This window comes from Cebus imitator, unplaced genomic scaffold (assembly GCF_001604975.1).
Source record: "Cebus imitator isolate Cc_AM_T3 unplaced genomic scaffold, Cebus_imitator-1.0 Scaffold118, whole genome shotgun sequence".
NCBI lineage: Eukaryota > Metazoa > Chordata > Mammalia > Primates > Cebidae > Cebus > Cebus imitator.
This window is the reverse complement of record NW_016107433.1, coordinates 5,735,867-5,759,112: the sequence shown is the minus strand read 5'-3', so window position 1 is coordinate 5,759,112 and position 23,246 is coordinate 5,735,867. Positions and strand designations below refer to the sequence as shown.

Genomic DNA, 23,246 nt, shown 5'->3' with positions numbered 1-23,246 from the left:
TCCACCTGTTGCGTACCCATCACATGTATTACAGCTGGTTCTGTCTTGGTGCCAAAAAGTGATGATAAACGCAAACAAATGTGGGCACTGGACCAGTTGACAGGTTTCAGGGTTAAGATGGTTATTCAGATAGTCGAAATGGTGCTTAAATTACTCTAAAAATCAGTACACAGGTGGCCACCAAAATTATGAGATTCTCTAAAACACAGACTTCAAGACTACATCCTGTTTGAAAAACACTGCAGTAATCGTCTGGGTGTGGTGGCTCAGGCCTCTACTCCTAGCACTTTGGGAAGCTGAGGTGGGTGGATCACTTGAGTTGAGGAGCTCAAGACTAGCTTGGCCAACATGGTGAAACCCTGTCTCTACTAAAAATACAAAAATTAGCCAGGCATGGTGGTGTGTGCCTGTAATCCCAGCTATTTGGGAGGGTGGGGCAGGAGGATCACTTGAACCAGTTGGTGGAGGTTGCAGTGAGCTGAGATTGTGCCACTGCACTCTAGCCTGGGCAACAGAGTGAGACTCTGTGTCTCAGAAAACCCCCCCAAGAAACAAAAAAAACAAAAACACTGCAGTAATCAAATGAAAGATAAATACAGCACAATCATCACTTTCAAAAAGTCCAGTAAGGGAAGAAAAGGCATAATAATTATAACTAACAAAGACAATGAAAAGTGCCAGCCTACAGGGACAGCTTAAGTGCTGCTGTGAAGGTTCAGATAAGGAAGAAATTACTTTCGGCCTTTGAAACAAACATATAAAGATGGCAATATTTAGACAGATGAAACGGACATCTTGGCAGAGAAGTCGATGTGAATACATACACAGAGGTGGGAAAGTGGAAGGTATTGATAAAAAGAAAGAAATACTTGTGTGTGTGTGTGTGTGTGCACGTAGCGGGTACTTGGTGGGACTGTCGTGGGAACCGTAACCAGAAAATGGGAGCGTTTCAAGTGTCAGGATAAAAGGTTTGCAGTTTATTTGGAAGGTTTCTGAGCAGGGTAGTCCATCCTTACAAGAGTGTGAGGCAATGGACTCATCTGGATACAGGATGCTTTTTTGCTTTCAAAGTTCACAGAGCCTCAACTTCGAAACACCTTCATATACATACACAAATAAACACACCACACATCCACGCATATGTTTCAAGCATTTTAAAATAAAACCTGATGAACGCCTACGGGGTTCAAGCGATTCTCCTGCCTCAGCCTCCCAAGTGGTGCCCGCTACTACGCCCGGTTATTTTAGCTTTCTTTCTTTCTTTCTTTTTTTAAGTAGAGACGGGGGGAGGGGTTGCTCCATCTTAGAGGCTGGTCTTGAATTCTTGACCCCAAGTGATCTGCCCACCTGGACCTCCCAAAGTGCTGGGATTACAGGCATGAGCCACTGCGCCCGACCTCAAGAAAATGTTTTAATTTCTTTAAAAACCTGAAGAAAAATAAACTTTTACGTAGAAAAACATTTATATATTAACATTCATTTTATATCAACACAGCAGTAAAATTTATTATTTATTTATTTTTAAATAAAGACGGGGTTTCATCATATTGGTCAGGCTGGTCTTGAACTCCCGACCTCAGGTGATCCTCCCGCCTTGGTCTCCAGAGTGCTTGGATTACAGGCACCATGCCCGGCCAACTGATTTTTTAAAGCAATAAAAACTGCAGATATACTTCTGGTGTGAAACACAGTGTTCTTATGTCCACGCTAAAATAACCAGCAGGGGGCCCACGAAAATCGCAACGCGACCCCGGCAGAAAGACAGCGGTGTGTAGCACGACCTCAACACCTGTCTTCCTGACAGAATCCCGACTCCTCGCGGACTTTCGGATTCGAGAATGTGGGACTACGGGACTAGCGACAAACCCCGCGCGGCAGCTCCTCCGCCAACCGCCGGCGACGACGCCGGAAGACCAGGAGGAGGGCGGGTATGAGGCGTCACCGCCGCTACTGCGCAAGCGCACCCAACCTGAGCCTGGCCCTCCCAGCTGCGGAGGCGCCCGCTCAACCCTACTGCTTGGGGATTGGTGGACTGGCGCGTAAGGGCTGGAAATAGGAGGGGCCGCCGCCATATCCTCCAATGGAAGGGAGACAGGGGCGGACTTAATGACAGAAAAAGCATGGCGTGGAGACACCTGAAAGTGAGTCCCGCGAGTGATGCTTGGGGCTACGAGGGTGTGTCCGGACGGGACCAGGGCGGGCGAGGGGAGAACGGGGAGCCAGGCCGGTGAGGCTTGGATCGAAGGCGGCTCCGGGTGTGTGGCCCCCCCGGACGTGTGCGTGTTTCCGGGGGCGCCTGCAAATGCTCGTACGTGTGCATTTGCACGTGGACTCGGTCGGGCGTATGCAGACAGCGCCTGCAGGTCTGGGAGGGTGCTGATCTGAGTGTCTGCGCCTGGGCCGTGTTTTTGAGCCTGGCACAGGGCTGCTTAGTGAACACATGACCTCCTAGCGTTGTGTGCAGGATCCAATTCGGAATGAATCTAGAGTAGGACATGCTCCCAACCCTTTTAGGTAAAGTTTTGTTTGGGGGAGGCTCTATGTGAAGCGTTCTTAGTTGTATCCCCGTATGTAGTAGGTATTCAAATGTTTGTTGATTGGCATGGGGGCGTCGTAGAGTCTCCAAGGGAGGCAATGAATACCTTGAGTCTCTCTTTTACTTATTTATTATGAGACGGAGTCTCGCTCTGTCGCTCAGGCTGGAGTGCGATGGCGTGATCCCGGCTCACTGCAACCTCCGCCTCCCGGGTTCAAGCGATTTTCCTGCCTCAGCCTCCCGAGTAGCTGGGATTACAGGCGCGCGCTACCATGCCCTGTTAATTTTTGTATTTTTAGTAGAGACGGGGTTTCACCATGTTGGTCGCCCTGCCCGAGTCTCTTTTTAAAATAAATATATGAGGCCGGGCACAGTGGCTCACCCCTGAACCAGCACTTTGGGCAGCCGAGGCAGGCCATGAGGTCCAGCGATTGAGACCATCCTGGCCAACTTGATGAAACCCCGTGTCCACTAAAAATACAAAAAAATTAGCTGGGCGTGGCGGCCAGCGCCTGTAGTCCCAGCTACTCGGGAGGGAGGCTGAGGCAGGAGAATCATTTGAACCTGGGAGGCAGACGTTGCAGTGAGCTGACATCGTGCCACTGCACTCCAGCCTGGCAACAGAGCAAGACGCCGTCTCAAAAATAAAAAATTAAAAATAAATATAGGGAGAGAGATGGGGTCTCACTGTGTTGCCCAGGCTGGTCTACAACTGTTGGCCTCAAGGGATCTTCCCACTTCAGCCTCCCAAAGTGGTGGGATTACAGGCGTGGGCTACTGCACGCAGCCAGTGAATACTTGATCTACATCTCTTTAGTAGTTTGGAAAGATCCTTAAAAACAAAGCTGATCATTTCCTGGCTTAGGGAGCAAAACCTAAATCTTTATTTTGACCAAGACTCCTGCTCATTTCTCCTGCCTCTTCTTTTTTTTTTGAGACGGAGTTTCACTCATGTTACCCAGGCTGGAGTACAATGGCGCGATCTCGGCTCACCGCAACCTCTGCCTCCTGGGTTCAGGCAATTCTCCTGCCTCAGCCTCCTGAGTAGCTGGGATTACAGGCAGGCGCCACCATGCCCAGCTGATTTTTTGTATTTTTAGTAGAGACGGGGTTTCACATGTTGACCAGGATGGTCTCGATCTCTTGACCTCATGATCCACCCGCCTTGGCCTCCCAAAGTGCTGGGATTACAGGCTTGAGCCACCGCGCCCAGCCTCTCCTGCCTCTTCTTAAGCCTTACTTTCCCTCAATCACTGTTCCAAACTTTCACTCTTTCTCATTCTCTTCTGCTACTGTGAGAGCCTTTATACATTTTCCTCTCCCTACTACCTTCTAGTTAACTATTTTTTAAAATAATTGAACCAGAATAAGTTCAGAGAGACTCCCATCAACTCGTTTATCCCTTGAGCATCAGCTTTAAGTTATTTCCTTAAGGAAGGCTTTCCTTACCTCTAAGATTGGGTTGAATTCTTTCCTTACCTTATACTTTTTATCCTTCATCACAGTTACCATGACTACATATTTGCATGCTCCTTGATTTCTGTCCATCTCTTCATAAGATCACATTCTCCACTAGGGCAGGGGCAAGATCTGTTTTGCCATTTTTGCTCATCAGTATTTGATGAGTGACTGGACTCATGAATTATCATTCAGCATCTGGCAGTGATAATTAAAGACAAGACTGTGAACCACTTTTGACAGAAGGAGCATAGCATGGAGACACCTGAAACTGAGTCCTGACTCACTGCATCCTAGACCTCCTGGGCTCAAGGGATCCACCCACTTCAGCCTCCCAAGTAGCTGAGATCACAGGTGCACCACCATGCCTGGCTAATTTTCTATATTTTGTAGAGACGGGGTCACTCGATGTTGCCAAGGCTGGTCTCAAACTCCTGAGTTCAAGCAGTCCTCCCACTTCAGCCTCCCAAAGTGCTGGGATCACAAGCATGAGCCACCAAGTCCAGCTATGTACAGTTTTAAAAAGCCAGCATAATTAATACCCGAACTGGAATATAAAGGAGAAATTTTAAAAGTAGTTTATATTAATAATAAAATCACATGTGTTTCAGTATGTAAATATTCTATATGGTTCCCCTAGTGAGATCTGTTTAAGCCTCTATTTAGAAATGTGAATGCACAGGTGTGTGACATCATCAAACACCCCAGGAAAGCACTGTACCATTCCCGATGAGATTTTCTGAAATGGTGAACAATTCTTGGGAATGTTCTGTGCAAAACTGGACAGTTGCCCCTCAATTTGCAAGATACTTGTACTGTATGTGAAAACCATGTGGAGGCTGGGCATGGTGGCTCATGCCTGTAATCCCAGCACTTTGGGAGGCCAAGGCAGGAGTACTGCTTGAGCCCTAGAGTTCAAGACCAGCCTGGGCAACATAGCAAGATTTCAAAAAATTGGCTGGGCTTGGTGGCATGTACCTGTGGTCCCAGTTATTTGGGGAGACTGAGGTGGGAGGATTGCTTGAAACCAGGAGGTCAAGGAAGACAGTTTGTGTTGATGTGATAAAATGTAGTTTGGTTCAGATAATATGAACAGATAACTTTTCCCCCCCACAAATGTCAGTAGGACGTTCAGAAGTCACACAGGAAGTGGCGCAGTTCATGTTAGAGAGTCTCAAGCCCAGAAGGATGTCTGACTTTACGGATTCCTGCCCACCACGTCTATTAGCATTGCCCTGTCACTGTAACCAGTAATGGTATCCACCACAATCCCCCTAGGGGACGGTACTGTCCCTCTTGAAATCTCTGGCCTGGAGTCCCAGGAAAGCCTTTAGGGCCGGAAGAGGGCATGCACACAGAAGTGTAGATAGAGCCTCCGAATGTAGAGGCCAGTGTCAGTGGAAGGAAAAGGGCATCTGTTTCATGTGGCCTGCAGTTATGCCTTCTGTGTGCCTGGGTGTGAAGGGCTCAGGGAGGGTGTTGCAGCCTGGCTCGGGGGCCCCTCTAATAGGCTCTTTTTTTGGCAGAAGCGGGCCCAGGATGCTGTGGTCATCCTGGGGGGTGGAGGGTTTCTCTTCGCCTCCTACCTGATGGCCACGGGGGATGAGCGTTTCTATGCTGAACACCTGATGCCGGCTCTGCAGGGCCTGCTGGACCCAGAGTCAGCCCACAGACTGGCCGTTCGCTTCACTTCCCTGGGGCTCCTTCCACGGGCCACATTTCAAGACTCTGACATGCTGGTAGGTGTTCTGGGACACCCTGTGCAAAGGTGAAGGCTGAAGTCTCCTAAACTCAGCTGGGACTGATCTTTTTGAAAACCAGAACCCCAAGTGGGCAGTGGGGATTTGGAATTCAGTCTGAGCATTATTATTTTATGTCATGTTGCGTATATGGGATGGTGTTAGGTGGTGTTCCTGTGTGATCCTCCCAGCTGCTGCGTGAGCTGGGTCCTGTTACCGTCCCCCAACAGGGATCAGGAAACCGAGGAACAGAGTAGTAACAAAAAGTAACCCAAGTCACACAGCTAGCGGGAAGCAGAACGAGGATTCAAACCCATGGAATCTGACGCTGGCTTCCTGCCCCTTGGCCGCTGTCCTGCCTTGTTGAGGTTCAGATAGTTCAGTCTTCCCCTCGGCTACATGGGGAAGCTGCCAGAATCAATAAGCGCAGGTGCGAGGCAGGAGGGTCTAGTCCCAGCCTCAGCCTCACTCAGCTGCATGTCCAGCATACGGGCACTCTCCATGCGCTGATGTGGGCTGGGTTCCGGGCTTAGTGCAGCACACCGAATTGAAGAATCCCTGGCCTTGTGGAAGCTGCATCCTCGTGGAAGCCTCTGCAGTTTCCTTTTGAGAGGCTTCTTACCAAACAGAAGGACATCAGAAAGACTTGTGTGTGAAAACGCAAACAAGGAGCACTCAGAACTCTGGTGGGGAGGGGGGGAGGGTCACTGTTACAAACTAGAGGGGCCTTCACCGCATTTCCCGTTCCTACCTTAAACTCCTTTTCACTTCCTGATTGTATGGTGTTGAGCAGATGTGTCATTTTCCCTGACTCACCATGCTCACACACTAACAGGCACTGTAGGCCCAGAAAGAAAGAGCACTCCTTTAAGCCGTCCTCACCCCAGACTGCTAGTTTGAGAGCCTTGGAACCAGTGAAAATGTGAGTGAATAATGAGTGGGATACAGAGATGGGGTGAATTTAGAAGGAATTGCAGTGCGCTTGAGGGCGAAAGCTGTGTCTGTGTAAACACAGATGCCTGAGCTATTGCCCTGAACACCACGGTGTGGGCCCACTCTTACAGCAGCTCATTTAGAATGTGACTCAGACTTTTTAACTGGTAGCCAGGACTCTTTATGATTTCACCCCAACTTTCCTGGTTTAGCTCTCCACGCTTTACCTCTGTCAGGCGTATTAGAATCCCCTGGGGGTACACTTGGAATAGTCAGATGCCCTGGCCCTGTGTCAGGCCAGTTTCACTGCCACATCTGAGAGCGGGGCCTGTTCTAGTCCAGCCCCCAGTCTCCTCCCAGTCCCGAGGTGCCAAGAACATTCTCACCTTCATTTGTTGTTATTCTTCCTTCTTGGAGCGTCTCTCTTAACCCCTTCCTTCCAGGATCCTTTGGTGCTCACCCTGGGAGGCCCTGGCTAGTCTCCTGAAAGGTCACGAAGCCCGTCAGTCAGCTCTGCCCAGCTGAACACCTGACCTTCCTTCCTCTGGTTCCCCATGGGAGGCTGGGGCACGTGGCCGGGGCTTCTTACCAGCCTGGATGAAGAGGGACACAGCTGGAGCTGATGTTTATTAAGCTGATTAAAGGGTTTTGCTGCTTGACATGTCGTGGTTTCAGGGAAGCACTACCTAGGGCCTGACCCCAGCGAGCTACTCTCTCCCACCAAGGCTAGTTGGCAACAAGGTATGAACCTTAACCACAACTGGAAAAGACAGTGCTTTTCTTTTGTTCATTCAATGGTAGAAACACTGTTTCTTCCCCCAGGCTTGCTAATAATAAATCCTCATGGTTTTCAAACTCTAGCAGGCATCACAGTCCCCTGGAGAGCAGGCACTGTTAAAAATAGGTTCCCCCAGTGCTCCATTCCCCCGCTAAGGATTTTGACCTTGGGGGTGGGCCCTGAGATCTGAGGTTTCACAAGCTTCCCGGGTCATTCTGATGTAGCCGTGCCAGGAAGCATGCTTTGAGACACACCGGGGTAGCCTTGTGTGCCTCTCACTTTGTCTTCCTCTTCCCAGGAAGTGAGAGTTCTGGGCCATAAATTCCGAAATCCAGTAGGAATTGCTGCAGGATTTGACAAGCATGGAGAAGCCGTGGACGGACTTTATAAGATGGGCTTTGGTTTTGTTGAGATAGGAAGTGTGACTCCAAAACCTCAGGAAGGAAACCCCAGACCCAGAGTCTTCCGCCTCCCTGAGGACCAAGCTGTCATTAACAGGTAGGTGAGTGGCCCAGAGTTCACGGAGGATACCCTCTTTCCAGCTGGGCTTTCAGAGATGTAAGATCTGCGTCTATTGTTTTCTGTCATACAATGTGGATGTTCTTCTGTCATTTGGAACGTTCAGGAACCCTGCTGAGTGTCTACTATGTGCCCCGGGCATCTATCTTAAGCAGGCTTTGTTATGTCCACTTAACAGTTGTATATGTGGAGGCTCATGGAGCCAAATAACTCAGCTTCAGTCACGGAGACTGTAAGCAGGAGAGGCTGGGCATGGCCTGGGCTTATTGGACTTTAGAGTCTGTGCTCTGCCCATGTTGTTTCTCCAATGCTCTTACTTCACACTGTACAAAAGAAATGTAATATGAGCCCCTATGTGATTTAAAGTATTCTAGTGACCACATTAAAACAGTAAACAGAAATAAGTGAAATTAATACTTAATTACTTAAAATTATAATTTAGTTATATTTACTAGGTTACAAGTATTTAAAAAACATATATTTAAAACAACATAAAAGTTATTAATGGGCTATTTTTACCTTCTTTTGCTTGTCCCAAGTCTTCAGGAGCCAGTGTGTACTTCCTGTCAGCACTTCTCCCTTGGGACCAGCCACATTCCCAGCTGCCAGTAGCCGCACGTGGCCGGCAGGCTTGTATTGGACAGCACAGCCCCAGCCTTGAGCAAACAGGAGAAAGTGATATTCAACATTCACAGCTGCTCTTAGTAGGAGAGATCCTTCTAGACTGTAGAAAGCCCCTCCCTTTGTCATCCCTGGGCAATTTTTACTACAGCAAACCCAAAAAGTGAAGAAGTGCCTACTTTTTGGAAGAGGATTTTGAAGAGCTTCCTTAGGGAGATTTCGAAGGGCATCTTTGGGGCTTGTGGTAGCCTCCTGGGAGACAGACCTGTAGGATGTTTACTTGGCCGTGCTTCCTGCTTTGTTATGCTTGTTTCAGGAAAATTCTCCAGCATTAGAGATCAAGTTATTGATCTTTCTGCTACATTGCAGCTGGAGATCAATATCTTCAGAATTGGCCAGGCAAAATGTATTTGCATATCATTCAGCTGCTACAGATAAATGCAGGTGCTGGGATGATGGTACTTGGTGAATCCTGTAGGTGAGCAGGGGTGTGAGATCGTGTTCTGAGCACTGTGTATGCGGCCTCCTGGCTGCGCAGCACATGGTGGGTGTGCAGTAAACAGTTGCTGAATAAATGGGTGAATTTATGAAGTCATCAAATATGTGTGCCACTGTATCTGTTATTATAGATGCCTTTGGCTTTAACAAAGTGGCTTAAACAATAGGCATTTTATATTATTTTCTTCTCATAACAGGTGTGATGGGCAGGTCCCAGGTTGGTTAAGCACCAGGGCAACGCTGAGACTCTGGTCCAACTTCTCTGGGCCTTCCCTTTTAGCTTGTCAGAGAGTGACCTCAGCTGCAAGTATTTTTGTTTTTTGTTTTTTTCTTTTTTTGAGATGGAGTCTCGTTCTTTTGCCAGGCTGGAGTGCATTGGCAGGATCTCAGCTCACTCGTCTGTCTCCCAGATTCGAGCAGTTCTCCTGCCTCAGCCTGCTGAGTAGCTGGGACTACAGGTGCGTGCCACCACACCTGGCTAATTTTTTTTAGTAGAGATGGGGTTTCACCATGGTCAGGATGTCTCAGTCTCCTGACCTCATGATCTGCCTGTCTTGGCCTCCCAAAGTGCTGGGATTACAGGTGTGAGCCACCACGCCCAGCCAAGTATTATGTTCTTACATAGACGCCCAAGAGCAGAAGGGAAGAGTGGAGGGCTGCTCTCAGAGGCTCCCAGTAGGCCTCACTAGTGTCTCCGTGTCCACATCTGGGCACACATTTGTGCTTCACTTGCCAGCAAGGCTGGGAAAGGAGTCATTAGCATTTTTACCCTGTATCGGGGAAGGTGGGCTTTACTGACGAGACGGAAGAGGAAGGGGACTGGCTACTAGGTCAACACGCACGGTGAGGCTGGGGACACAGGGATGAAAGAGAGATGAGGCCCCTGCCTTCGGGGAGTGTCTAGTGACAGTGACAGAGGAATGAGAGAGGTATGAGATGTTGCTCACCCTCAAGAAGATTGTAACCTAGTATGAGACCTTGAGCATATATGTATGCACCTATCCTGAGCCAGGAGAAAGGTAGGAAGGCCAGGGGGCTGAGGGGTCCTTTGTAGCTGGGAGCTCTGCGCAGGAGGAGAGGGAGCATTCGCTCTGAGCTAGGAAGAGATGCGATTTTCACAGGCAGAAAGCGTAGGGAGATGGAGGTGGCTGCAGAGGCCTCAGGAGGCTGTTGGGGAGCCCAGCAGCAGGTGGCAAGTGTGTGTGCGATTCTCAGTGGTTGGGTAAGGAGTGGCGATCCAGCAGATCTGGGGCAGCTGCTGCTGAGCCTGGGCTGTTTCCAATGCCAGTTGGCTGAGCGTTTGCAAATTTTAATCTTTCCTTGGGTATTGGATGGTGTTCTAGCAAGTTCTCTAGGACCCCCAGGGGTGTTAAGACCCTGGAAGTGTAGAACTGACTGTGATTTTTTTTCTCTTGAGTTTAAAAGTCTTAAGTATACAGGAAGTGGCCATGGAGCGGTCTCTCTAAATCCTCTGCCCTCGCACTTTGCCCCTCCCATCTGCTTGTTCTCTGCAGGTATGGATTTAACAGTCACGGGCTTTCAGTGGTGGAACACAGGTTACGGGCCAGACAGCAGAAGCAGGCCAAGCTCACAGAAGGTAAAGTGGGGTTGCGTCAGCGGGCCTTTCTTATTGATTAGGAGGAAACATGGGAGAAACGCTGGGAACATTTCTAGTGAAATAAACATAATTGAGCAATAGCAAAAACCACTAAGGAACTCAGTGGTTACCTGAGCTCAATAGCAAAAACCACTAGGGAACCACCAAAATGCCTTCTAGAGAACCAGGCATTTCCTGGTCCCACATAGCCTCCAAGAGTTTAACTGGATTTCACAATTTAGCAAATACTTTGCTTCTGCCTCGTTATGTAACCTGTTACCCTAACTAGGGAGCCTGAAAGCAAACGAAGCAAAGCGGCTGGGCTGTGATCTCACCGGCAGTGACGGCGTGAGCAGGACTTAAGCGTCATCTTCCTCTGGTCCCCTCTGTCCTCCCTTTTTTTTTGTCTATTGTGTAAATATTGTTCATTAATTATAGAAGACTTAGTAAATACAGAGAAATGTAAAGACAGAAAGTTCAAGAAACAGATACTCCTCCCTACTCAAGGATAACTAATATTAGCATTTGGGAAAATATTCTTCATGACTTGTTTTCAAAACAATGCTCATCTTTGGCTCAGTGTGGTGGCTCACACCTGTAATCTCAACACTTTGGGTGGCCAAGGTGGGAGGATCGCTTGAGGTCAGGAGTTTAAGACCGGCCTGGGCAACATGGTGAGATCCCATTTCTCTAAGAAAAAGAAACAAAAACAACATACATTCTGGAAGGTGCCTTCAGCCACACGGGTGTTCTCTGTGGCCTCTGCCTCCTCTGTCTCCGGATGTACTTAGTGATTGTAGCCCTGTGTTGCCCCGACCCTAATGCCCCTGGTACGCTCTCTGGGACTGTGTGGGGCTGCGGTTCAGTAGTGACTGTTTTCTTCTTAGAGTCCCTCTGAAACTCCTTCCAGGGTGTCTTAGTCCCACATAGTCCTGGTAGCAGGATGAAGAAACCGCACGGGGTTCATTTCAGGAAGTGAGGTGGAAAGGGCACTGAGCAGTGTCGGATTTGGGGAACAGGAAGTGATCTTTTGGGAACCCCTGGCTTGGGTGGAACCCCACTATACTGCAGAGCCACCCACGTGGGGAGCTTTGGAGGTCACCACAGGACCTGCATGGTTTGTGATGCTCACCTGCCTTCGTGCTTGCTTTTTTTTCTCGGTGTCTGCAGTGCTGTGTCCTGGCTTGATCCCCTGTTCTTCCCCACCCAGCCCTCCCGGTCAGCGGATGAAGCACAGCTGCAGCAGTGCTCTGCATGGAGGTGTCTGCCAGCAGCTTAGGGGCCTTGATGACAGCTTCTTGTTAGCACCATGCCAAGGAACATGCTTTGATAAAAGCTTTGGTGCCCTTTGGGGACACAGTAATCCAGCATTTCTGTCTAACTCCCAAATCTTGTCAGTTTGGGCAGATCTTCTAATCCATTAGCTACATGGAAGTGATAGTCTCCTTCAAGCGAGTTTACTTTCATGGAAAAGAATTCAAGCTTACAAATGGTCTTGGCTTGATGGGAAGCTTGGAGACCTTATGATAACCATTTTCTCTAATCGAATTCTTTTTTTTTTTTCCTTGAGACAGAGTCTGGCTCTGTTGCACAGGCTGGAATGCAGTGGCGTGATTTCAGCTCACTGCAACCTCCGCCTCCCAGGTTCAAGCAATTCTCCTTTCTCAGCCTCTGGAATAGCTGGGATTATAGGGGCCTGCTACCACACCCAACTAATTTTCGTATTTTTAGTAGAGATGGGGTTTCACCATGTTGACCAGGCTGGTCTCGAACTCCTGATGTCAAGTGATCTGCCTGCCTTGGCCTCCCAAAGTGCTGAGGTTGTAGGCGTCCACCACCATGCCCGGCTAAGCTTTGTGTTTTTAGTAGAGACAGGGTTTTACCTTGTTGGCCAGTCTGGTCTTGAACTGACCTCAAGTGATCGCCTGCCTCGGCTTCCCAAAGTGCTGGGATTACAGGCATGAGCCACTGTGCCCGGCTTCTAATAGGGTTCTGATCCCCTCCTTCAGTCCCCACCCTGGAAGGTAGCTACACTAATCTCATTTACTTTCTAGCTGAGATGAGAGGGTGTGCTGGGGCGTGAGAAGGTGGTTAGCAGTACAGCAGATGTTTGATCCTCTCTGGCCTGGGAACACATTTTGTGAGCTACTTGTTCTAGGTCTTTCCCCAACCTTCAGATGGAAAAAAACAGCCTGTACCATTGATGTACCACTCCCTGTGCAGATATGAGAGTATCTTAGGAGAAATCAAGTGTAGACAACCCTTTTCTTTTACACATAGTATGTTTCTGAAAATGTGTTTTTCTAGAAGTCCAAAATGCAAGTCCATTGATAGTGAGTCCTGTGGATTTTTCAGTGAGCTGACCTTGTAGCTTACATGCAAACTGAGACCCTCCTGAGAGTAAAAAGGGGCAGGTGTTAATGATGCCCAGGCTAGGGGAGTGATCAGGCTGTCCCGGGAGCACAGAAGATACGGGGTTCCCTCAGTTGTCACATGAGGGAGAATCCCTTTCCTCAGAGAAGTAAAATAAGTTATAAACAATTACACCTCCACATTTTAGGCATGATAATTGAAAATATTTGGCCGGGTGCGGTGGCTCACACCTGTAATCCCAACACTCTGGGAGGCTGAGGCAGGCACATCACTTGAGGTCAGGGGTTTGAGACCAGCCTGGCCAAGATGGTGAAACTCTATCTCTACCAAAAATACAAAAATTAGGCTGGGCGCTGTGGCTCACGCCTGTAATCCTAGCACTTTGGGAGGCGAGGCAGGTGGATCATGATGTCAGATCGAGACCATCCTAGCCAACATGGTGAAGCCCTGTCTCTACTAAAAATAAACAAATTAGCTGGGTGTGGTGGCGCGTACCTGTAATCCCAGCTACTTGGGAGGCTGAGGCAGGAGAACTGCTTGAACTTGGGAGGCGGAGGTTGCAGTGACCCAGGATCATGCTATAGCATTCCAACTTGGGCAATAGAGTGAGGAGACTCCATCTCAAAAAAAAAAAAAAATTCCAATATATATATATATTTGAGACAGCATCTTGCTTTGCTGCTCAGGCTGGAGTGCAGTGGCGTGATCACAGTTCACTGCAGCCTCAATCCTACTTCAGCATCCCGAGTAGCTGGGACTACAGGAGTGCATCATGCACCCGGCTGATTTTTTAATTGTAGACAGGGTTTTGCCATGTTGCCCAGACTGGTCTTGAATTCCTGGGTTCAAGCAGTCCTCCTACCTTGGCCACCTAAAGTGCTGTGATTACAGGCGTGAGCCACCATGCCTGGCCTGGTTTTCAGTATTGTATACATACTCTTTCATTTTGCTTTTTCTTTGCAACTGCACATCCAGTCAGCTGAGCCAAGACCAACAAGCATCCCTTGAGGTGAGCGTCGCTGGCCTGACATCCTACTGAGTTCTGTCTGTTCTCAGTTTTATTCAATTTATGAGGCCCATCTTTTGTACCATAAGTATTTGCACTTATTTGTCCATTTTCCATGAAAAATTTAAAAATAAAAAGGGCAAAATGTAGCAAAACATCGTGATAGCTGCCCAGACTTTGCTTGACAGCTAGCGAGTGGTTTTTGGTCAGTAGGCAGGCCCAGGCCAGTGGAGCACCTGTCAGCCGGTGTGGGGCAGGTCAGGTTTGGGGGCAATTCCCACACAGCTGTCCACTGGTGGTTTGGTCAAGGACAGCCTCAGAAGGTGGCTCAGGAAATGGTGTGCGGGGCACAGGCCTGAGCAGCGATGTTTGCAGATGGACTGCCGCTGGGGGTCAACCTCGGGAAGAACAGGAACTCAGCGGACGCCGCGGCAGACTATGCAGAAGGGGTGCGCGTGCTGGGTCCACTGGCCGACTACCTGGTGGTGAATGTGTCCAGCCCCAACACTGCCGGGCTGCGGAGCCTTCAGGGAAAGGCCCAGCTGCGCCGCCTGCTGACCAAGGTGGGCAACTGCACCTCTTCTCCAGGCCCCATCCCACCAGCCACCCTTCGTTCTCTAGGGCGGTTTCAGCATCGCCCTCAGAAGCTATCCTTAGCACCTGGACCAGTAAGACCCCTGGCTATGCCTTCCTGGAGCCCCTTCTGATCCCGTCATGACAATGATTATACACAATGGTGACAAATTATGTGTCCCTGGGGCTGCAAACCACGGGGTCTGTGAGAGCAGAGACCGCGTCTCTCTCATTTGTCTCTCTGACCCTAGCACCCAGAGCTCTGAGTGAACTGAAGGACTTCATCACCTAGTACTTGCGGTAATATTTCCTGGTTATCTTTTAGGAATAAAAGTCTAAAAGAGGCTGGGCACAGTGGCTCATGCCTGTAATCCCAGCCCCATGGGAGGCCAAGGTGGGTGGATTACTTACAGCCCAGGAGTTTGAGACCAGTCTGGGCAACCTGGCAACACCCCATCTTACAAAAAATACAGAAATTAGCTGGGCATGGTGGCGCACACTTGTAGTCCCAGGTACTCTGGAGGCTGAAGTGGAAGGATCGCCTGAGCCCAGGGAGGTGCAGGCTACAGTGAGCCGTGATCATGCTACTACACTCCAGCATGGGTGACAGAGTGAGACCTTGTCTCAAAAAACGTCTGAAAAACCCTTAAGCTATTAGCCAATGCCCATGGGGATCCCTTGGCCTAAAAAAATGGAATCGATCCATCTTGATGGTGCACCTCACATGTCTGAGGGCTAGGTTTCCTGAAAAGGAGATTTGTTCCTGCTTTAGTCTGATCGCTTTTGTGGAAACCCTGACCTGCGCTGTAGGTCACAGCTGCGCTGTGGGCTGTGGTCTGCATGGTCCCCAGCTCTGGCTGTGTGTCACCCTAGGTGCTGCAGGAGAGGGATGCCTTGCAGGGAGTGCACAGGCCGGCAGTGCTGGTGAAGATCGCTCCTGACCTCACTGCCCAGGACAAGGAGGACATTGCCAGTGTGGTCAAAGAGGTTCGAGTGGGGGTCTGGGGCCAGGGTGCACCCCCCGATGGTCTGCAGAGGCCATTTGGCCAGATGGGCTAGCCCAGAACAGCAGCCTTTGTGATTTCCTCTCCTTGATGTTGAAGGCTGGGTTGGTGCTTGTCATGGTGTAACTCACCCTGTAGTCAAAAGCGAACATTGGAATAAGTGCTCGAAGGAGTCTTTTTCTCATGCCTCTTCCTGTCTCTCCTCATTTCCGTCCAGCAAGGTTAAGGCTTGAGCTTGGTTGGGTCCTTGGCCACTCTCAAATATTCCTTATCTCACTCCTCTCTCTAGCCTGTCTGAACAGCAGGTCTCCGTGGCATAGGAAAGTAGTGGAAACTGATTGAGCCTGGCCGTCATGGGTTCAAATCCTGGTTCTACCACTTACTACCTGGGGGCCTCAGACAAGACACTATAATTGGGTTGTTGTAAGGACTGGACACTGTCCTAGCGGAATGTTAGGGGTGGTCAGCGTGGTCACATTATGGCTCATTTTACAACTTGTTGAGGAAAAGATGAGCAGTGGGGTCTGGTGTAGCTCTTGCTTTGGTGGCTGTAAGTATAGCCCAGCTGCTGCTTTTGACCTCCAGAGAAGCGCCTCTGAGTCCTGCAGTGCCATGACTCACGGCTTTTTCTCTATCTCGCACTGCAGTTGGGCATCGATGGGCTGATTGTCACAAACACCACTGTGAGTCGCCCTGCTGGCCTCCGGGGTGCCTTGCGCTCTGAAACAGGAGGGCTGAGCGGGAAGCCCCTCCGGGATTTATCAACTCAGACCATTCGGGAGATGTACGCACTCACCCAAGGCAAGGCTTCCAGCGTCTGTCTTCAGATCTGCATGTGGTGTGGGCTCTTCGGTTGTGATGGGAATCATAATTCCCTAATTTGCTGTGATTGTGGGGGAGTGGGGACCTGAAGCCACATCCTTCTTTATGGTGTTGCCATGTGCTTTTCTATAGGCCGAGTTCCCATAATTGGGGTTGGTGGTGTGAGCAGCGGGCAGGACGCGCTGGAGAAGATCCGGGCAGGGGCCTCCCTGGTGCAGCTGTACACAGCCCTCACCTTCTGGGGGCCACCCGTGGTGGGCAGAGTCAAGCGGGAACTGGAGGCCCTTCTGAAGTGAGTGAAGCCAATCCATGTGTGGCTTGAAACAGAAGTTAGGCAGAGGTTAATTCAGAATCACTTTCTTGTTCATTCAAAAAGGAGTTGACGGGTACACTCTGAAGTGGGGAGAAATTATTCTGGGTTACTCTTTTGATGAAGGACAAACAGTGCCAAGCAGAACTGAGGATTAACCTCCAAGGCAATGGTGTTTCTAAAGGAGAGTTGTCCATTTGCTCAAGGGAGAGGAGCCTGAGGAATCCCAGCAGCATTCCCATTAAGAATTAAGCAACACTGGCTCAATGTTGGGAGCTGTCAATGCTTAAAAGCAATTTCCTTCCTGCTCTGTTCCTACCTTGGTGGAACTATCCCTAGGTCCCTGGGTGAAGAGTGTAGAGAAAATGAACGAAGATGTGCCTGGGCGGGATGATGCGTTTATGGGTGAACGTGGGCTTCCTGTAAGAGCAGGGCCCATCCTTCACTGTTTGCTGAAATTGCTTTGTTTGCTCTTTCCAGAGAGCAGGGCTTTGGCAGAGTCACAGATGCCATTGGAGCAGATCATCGGAGGTGAGGATGGCATCTGTCGGGAAACCTGATCTGGAATCTTCCCAAGGACTCAGGCAAGCCTCTGTGGCTGGATCGTGAGAGGAGGAACTCTGTCTTGAGCCATGTCCCCAAGCCGTGGCATGGTGGCACCGTAAATGCCAATCGGGGTCACCAGGCTCAACTGTGGGCTTTCTTCAGTCCCTTGGTCAGACCATCAACTGCATTTGTGATTCTTTGTGGATTCAAACCCTAGGATCCGTCAGTATTGCAAGGACATTGAATATTGAGGGAAAGAAGTCATGGAAAAAATAAAGCCATTTAGAACCTGGATTTAAACCCTAGCCCTTTCTGGTTTGCCACAGGCCCTGCCCAGATGCTGTAGGGCCTTCCAGGATCTTCCACCTGCATCTGCAGTGGGCTTCCCAGGAACCTGAGTGTGTTTCATTTGATCTTTATTTATTTAATATTTTAAACTTAAAAAAAAAAAAATTCAAACATAAGGGTGGGGCGTGGTGGTTCACGCCTGTAATCCCAGCACTTTGGAAGGCCAAGGCAGGCAGATCAACTGAGGTCAGGAGTTCGAGACCAGCCTGGCCAATATGGTGAAGCCCTGTCTGTACCAAAAATACTAAAATTAGCCAGGCGTGGTGGCAGTCACTTTTAATCCCAAGAATCCCTTGAACCCATGAGGCGGAGGTTGCAGTGAGCCAAGATCGCACCACTGCACTCCCGCTTGGGTGACAGAGTGAGACTCTGTCACAAAAAAACAAAAACAAAAAATGTTTTCCCATTTCTCTCCCTCCCTCTCTCTATAACCTGGAAAAAATATTCATGTGTATTATGGATTTATTATTGCTGAGTCATTGCGCCTTACCCTGAAGTGCTTCAGTCTGTTTCTCCTAAGCATCCTGACATTAGGCTTTTGATGAGAAAATTGGCCTGAATTCTTCACCAGCAATTCAAACAGTACCACACTCTTGAAGTGTAAACCTTCGGTCCCTCCTCACGCCACTCTACAGACATGCCTTCTGCTTGGTGTTTATCTCCTGGACTTTTCCCCTGCATAAAAATGTTCATTTTCTGCATACATACTCAGATAGCTATGTGGCTGTGTGTATTTTTGGAATACCTATTTATGGATGGAATGCACACTGTTTTCTGTATAGTTATTTTACGTTTTCACACAAATGGCATCATCCCACAAATACGATTCTGCGTCGACTTTCTTCATCTTCACATGTGGGCCGGTTCATGCTGGGCCTCATTTCCCTGTTGGTGATCATGTTGCTGACTTCTGGCATTTTCCTGTCACAGTTGGTGTCTCAGTGAACACCGTGTGAATGTGCCTTCGTTTGGGCAACAGTGCAGAGCAGATTCCAAGAGGTGTCACAGCGGGGCTGAGGGGTTGGTGTGTTTCACATTCTGATAGATAGAGCCAAGCTGCCCCCATCAGGTTTTCAAGCTGCCCCTTTCCCATCATGGAGACAGCAACAGAGGGGACATCCCTAGCTCCTCTGGCTTTGCCTGTTCAAAGCTAACCTGTGAGTCCTGAAGAAAGGAGCTGCCGGGAAGGCGTCTCCATCCAGTGAACACTGGCTGTGGGCCGGATGCTGCGCCAAGGGCTTGACATGCCCGCTTTACAGATGAGGAGATGGTGGCAGAAAGGCGGGTGATGGTCCAGTCCCCGTGTATGGAGGCTGCTTGGCTGGGCGGTCGCAGAGCATGTTGTGCCGAATGGTCCAAGCCTTGGCTGCTGTCAAAGCTGGCTCATTGCCTTCTGCTTCTCCCTATTTGTTCCTTACTCCAGGAAGAGCAGTGTCCTGAAGGAGAGACAGGAATGGGCAGAAGGAGAAGGAAAAGGAGCCACGTGCTGGTCAGTCCCCTGTGGGTCACTTTCCTCACCAGCTTGGGCTCCCACATGCCACATCAGGTACTTGTCCACATACTCTGGACACCGCCTTGTTCTGTCTCAGCTTCGATGCTCTCTGAGCCACCTGCCCTCCCTTCCCCATGTTACAGGCATCTACCTACTCTGTCCTACTTAACAGCTTTAGGACTGAACGATTCCGGAAAGGGAAGGGAAGGGGTGGAGGAGAAGGGGGAGGAGTAGGCCCTTGGAAGGTTCTCCATGGGAGACTGACATTCTGTCTCAGCACAGCTGGAACAGGCTGCTTGACCACCAGAGTAAGGAGCTGTCTTGCATTCAGGGGCCATATAGTGAGGATATCTATTTTTCTTCCCTCCCCTCCCCTCCACTTCCTCCCCTTCTCTCCCCTCCCCTCCCGTCCCCTCCCCTCCCCTCCTTTCTTCCTTTGACAGAGTCTCACTCTGTCACCCAGGCTGGAGTATAGTGGTGCAATCTCCGCTCACTGTGGCCTCCATGTCCTGGGTTCAAACAATTCTCCTGCCTCAGCCTCCTGAGTAGCTGGGATTACTGGTGCCCGCCACCACACCTGGCTAATTTTTGTATTTTAAGTAGAGACGGGGTTTCATCATGTTGGCCAAGTTGGTCTCGAACTCCTGACCTCAGGCAATCTGCCCGCCTTGGCCTCCCAAAGAGATGGGATTACAGGTGTTAGCCAACATGCCTGGCCCGAGGATACTTATTTTTCTTAATGCTGGAAGCCACATTACGACCCCAGAACGGCTGTCAGTGCTGGGAGACCTGGGAGATTGGTGATGCCTGTGTCTTCTTTTGGGACCGAGGATGGTGGAAGGGTGTGCAGAATTCCAAATGCTATTTACATTACTCACTTTTGTGTTTTCTGTGGAGTGCATAATTGTCTTTGGTTGCCAATTTCATATCAGTTAAATAAAAGCCCTAGGTTAATCCTATTCTGTGACTTACTCTTTTCACATGTCATCATGGATATACTTCAATATTCATCCCTCAGATTGGCCCTGCTTTAACAGCCCTTTCCACAGCATAAATGCTTCAGCATTTGCTTATGGGTAAACACAAAGGATATTTTCAGTTTTTCACATCAGACAGTGCTTCAGTGCTCAGGGTTTATGTATCTTTGTAGTCTTACATATCTTTGTGGTAGAATAGATTCCCAGAAGTGGTATTGCTTGGGCAAAGGTTATACACACTGAACATGTTGACAGTTATTGCCAAATTGCCATGAAAGAGGGCTGTCCAACTTTGTAAGGGAGGCCCCTTTCCTCTTATGTTGTTTCACACGGGAATTTCAATTTCACTGGTCTGGAATAAGCTGTTCTTTCTTCTCAACTTTTCCACTAGGAATAGCTTGCATTATGGCTCTCCCTTGGTTTAAAAAAAAAAAAAGAGAGAGAGAAAAAAAAGAAATGGAGGGTTTAGCAAGTTACTTTGGGCTGCAGCCAGTGACTGCCACGTGCATCTCTCTCTTTTTCTCTCCTCTGTCTCCTACAATGGGCTCAACTCTGTATCAGAAACGGCTGAGGTTCCTACATGCAGCAGCTTCCTTCAAAGGGGTAGGTGCGTCAGGTCATATACACTCTGTGTTTTGAAATAATTCATTTCCCCACTGACTTTCTGATAGGCTGCTTCTGTGTCAAGTTCTTCAGCCAATACTTTTTAATCTGGTTATCCATGAAGACCCCACTTGGAAAATGTCCAGTCAGAATGGCAGTCTCCAGGACAAGTGGGGAACGGTGATGCGGCATGGAGACGATTTGCTCGCTTCCATCTTGGAGGCCGAGGGTGTAGCTTGGCTAGCTCAGTAGCTTCTTGGTGGTGCTTACTCAGTGTCCCTAGGTAGGAAAATCAGGTTTGCAGGACACGGAGGGTTGACTCGGCTCTGCTCTCAGCAGCAGATGGGAGTCACAGGCTCCATCTGGAAGAGGACCCTGCTCTCGCACTCCAGCTGGTTTGCTGCCCGCAACGTTGGCCAGCCTTTAATAAGAGAAAGCCAGCCGGGCATAGTGGCTTATGCCTGTAATCTCAGCACTTTGGGAGGCTATGGCGGGCAGGTCACAAGGTCAAGGGATCAAGACCATCCTGGCCAACATTATGAAAGCCCGTTTCTACTAAAAATACAAAAATTAGCTGGGTGTGGTGGTGCGTGCCTATAGTCCCACCTATTTGCGAGACTAAGGCAGGAGAATTGCTTGAACCTGGGAAGCAGAGGTTGCAGTGAGCCGAGATTGCGCCACTGCACTCCAGCCTGGCGACAGACTGGGACTCAGTCTCAAAACAAACAAACAAACAAACAAAACAAACAAATAAATAATAAAAATAAGAGAAGGCAGAAATTTGCATGTTTTGTGAATCATCTCCAGTTTTTAAGACATGAGCTGATATCGTGCCAGTCCATTAAAACTGGTTTGTGTGCCATATGTGAATTAGCGCTTCTAATTTAGGTCCATACTGTTAACAAAAGACCATGAGATTTATGGAGGCAAAAGGGAGAACTTTATTTTCTGAAGGCAATCTGCAGATCGGGGAGATACAGCCTTTGGTGTAAAATGAAAGTGTGCTCTGAGAACGTGTCCGAGAGTAGGACATTATAAAGGCAAAAACCCACAGAAAAGGAGTAAGGAACAGTCTTACAGTGTCTTACTTTGTCACCCACTCTAGAGTGCAATGGCATAATCACAGCTCACTGCAGCCTTGACCTCTTGAGCTCAGAGTCCTCCCTCCTCAGCCTCTCAAGTGTGCACATACTTGGTTATTTAAAAAAAGTTTTGTAGACATGGATTCTCACTATGTTGTCCAGACCGGTCTCAAACTCCTGAGCTCAAGTGATCCTCCTGCTTCAGCCTCCAAAAGTGCTGTGATTACAGGTGTGAGCCATCGCGCCTGGCCAGGAACAGTCTTGACTGGATGCCTTTTAAGCCCCAAATCACCAGTCTCTTAGTTGGCTGGTTCCAGGTTGTCGGTCAGTTGGTACCTGGTGGTCAGGTGGGGAATTTCCAGGTACAGTTGTTTTCAGGCACTGTTCTTTGACTTGGTCACAGAAAAACAGACTTTGCAACACTTTCCAAGGACACAGTGTTACCACTACCCTCACCCTGCCATGACCTCTTGGTTCTGCTTTTAACTCTTGGGCCTCAGGGAGTCCATCTTGTCTGTCAACTGGGGGTATAATTCGTCATTTCCCTTTGGTAGAAACTTGCTGTAGGCAGCACTGATGACCAGTGTATGCTCTATCACATATTGCTGCCCGCATGGTGTGGCTACCTGCCCTGGGTCCATCTAGTCCCATGGTGGTGGGACTCATGTGGCTAAGAAGCTTATGATAACTGAACAACTTTGGCCATGCAGAGTCTAAAGTGGGTGGGCAGACCCCTGTTAGACCTTTATTTTTTTTTTTTTTGAGACTGAGTGTCGCTCTTCTTGCACAGGCTGGAGCACAATGGCGTGATCTCAGTTCACTGCAACCTCTGCCTCCCAGGTTCAAGCTATTCTCCTGCCTCAGCCTCCAGAGTAGCTGGGACTACAGACGTCTGCCACCATGCCAGGCTAATTATTGTATTTTTAGTAGATATAGGGTTTCAACATGTTGGCCAGGCTAGTCTCCAACTCCTGACCTTAGGTGATCCACCTGCCTTAGCCTCGCAAAGTGTTGGGAGTATAGGCGTGAGCCACCACGCCTAGCCACCTGTTAAATCTTTATCAGTGCCTCTTACTGATGTTCAGTTATATTGGTTAAGGCTATGGATAAGACCCAGAAGTGGGATATGATCAAAATCTGGGTTGGAAAACTGGTAAGACATGTTAAAGCAGACAAGAACAATTTTCAAGAGGAGCTAGGTGTTTAAGCCTATTATGAGAAAGACATAAGATAGTACCTCCAGATGACAAAAAAATACATAGTCATGGTTAAAGATGCAATTGACAAGGAAATTTGGTTATTTCCGTGGCATACAACAATTTAACATAACTATAATGATGACTGATAACATATACCAAGATGTACCAAAATTAAGGAATATCATACTATTTTGGAACATGTTCATAATTTTTACAAATAGAACTCAAAGAA

General features: G+C 48.9%; 1 protein-coding gene across 2 annotated transcripts; it reads left to right on the top strand.

Annotated features, from left to right (window-relative positions):
• The first annotated feature begins 1,960 nt into the window (after positions 1-1,960).
• On the top strand, positions 1,961-17,607 carry DHODH (dihydroorotate dehydrogenase (quinone)). Of its 2 annotated transcripts, XM_017539362.2 has the most exons (9): positions 1,961-2,141; positions 5,521-5,733; positions 7,743-7,942; positions 10,597-10,679; positions 14,434-14,621; positions 15,505-15,618; positions 16,283-16,436; positions 16,590-16,749; positions 17,248-17,607. In XM_017539362.2, exons 1-9 carry the CDS (start codon positions 2,121-2,123, stop codon positions 17,300-17,302), a joined length of 1,188 nt encoding a protein of 395 aa, XP_017394851.1. In that variant the 5' UTR covers positions 1,961-2,120; the 3' UTR covers positions 17,303-17,607. The 2 variants fall into 2 exon arrangements, with proteins under 2 accessions (XP_017394851.1, XP_037598275.1); XM_037742347.1 differs by lacking the exon at positions 5,521-5,733 and having other exon boundaries at positions 1,980-2,141.
• Positions 17,608-23,246: the final 5,639 nt, after the last annotated feature.

Excerpts from the sequence above, each read along its gene's own strand:
- DHODH (XM_017539362.2), top strand. The coding sequence starts at position 2,121 with ATGGCGTGGAGACACCTGAAA. Across the intron at positions 5,734-7,742 it reads TTCAAGACTCTGACATGCTG|GAAGTGAGAGTTCTGGGCCA; the intron begins GTAGGTGTTCTG and ends TCCTCTTCCCAG. Across the intron at positions 7,943-10,596 it reads GACCAAGCTGTCATTAACAG|GTATGGATTTAACAGTCACG; the intron begins GTAGGTGAGTGG and ends TGTTCTCTGCAG.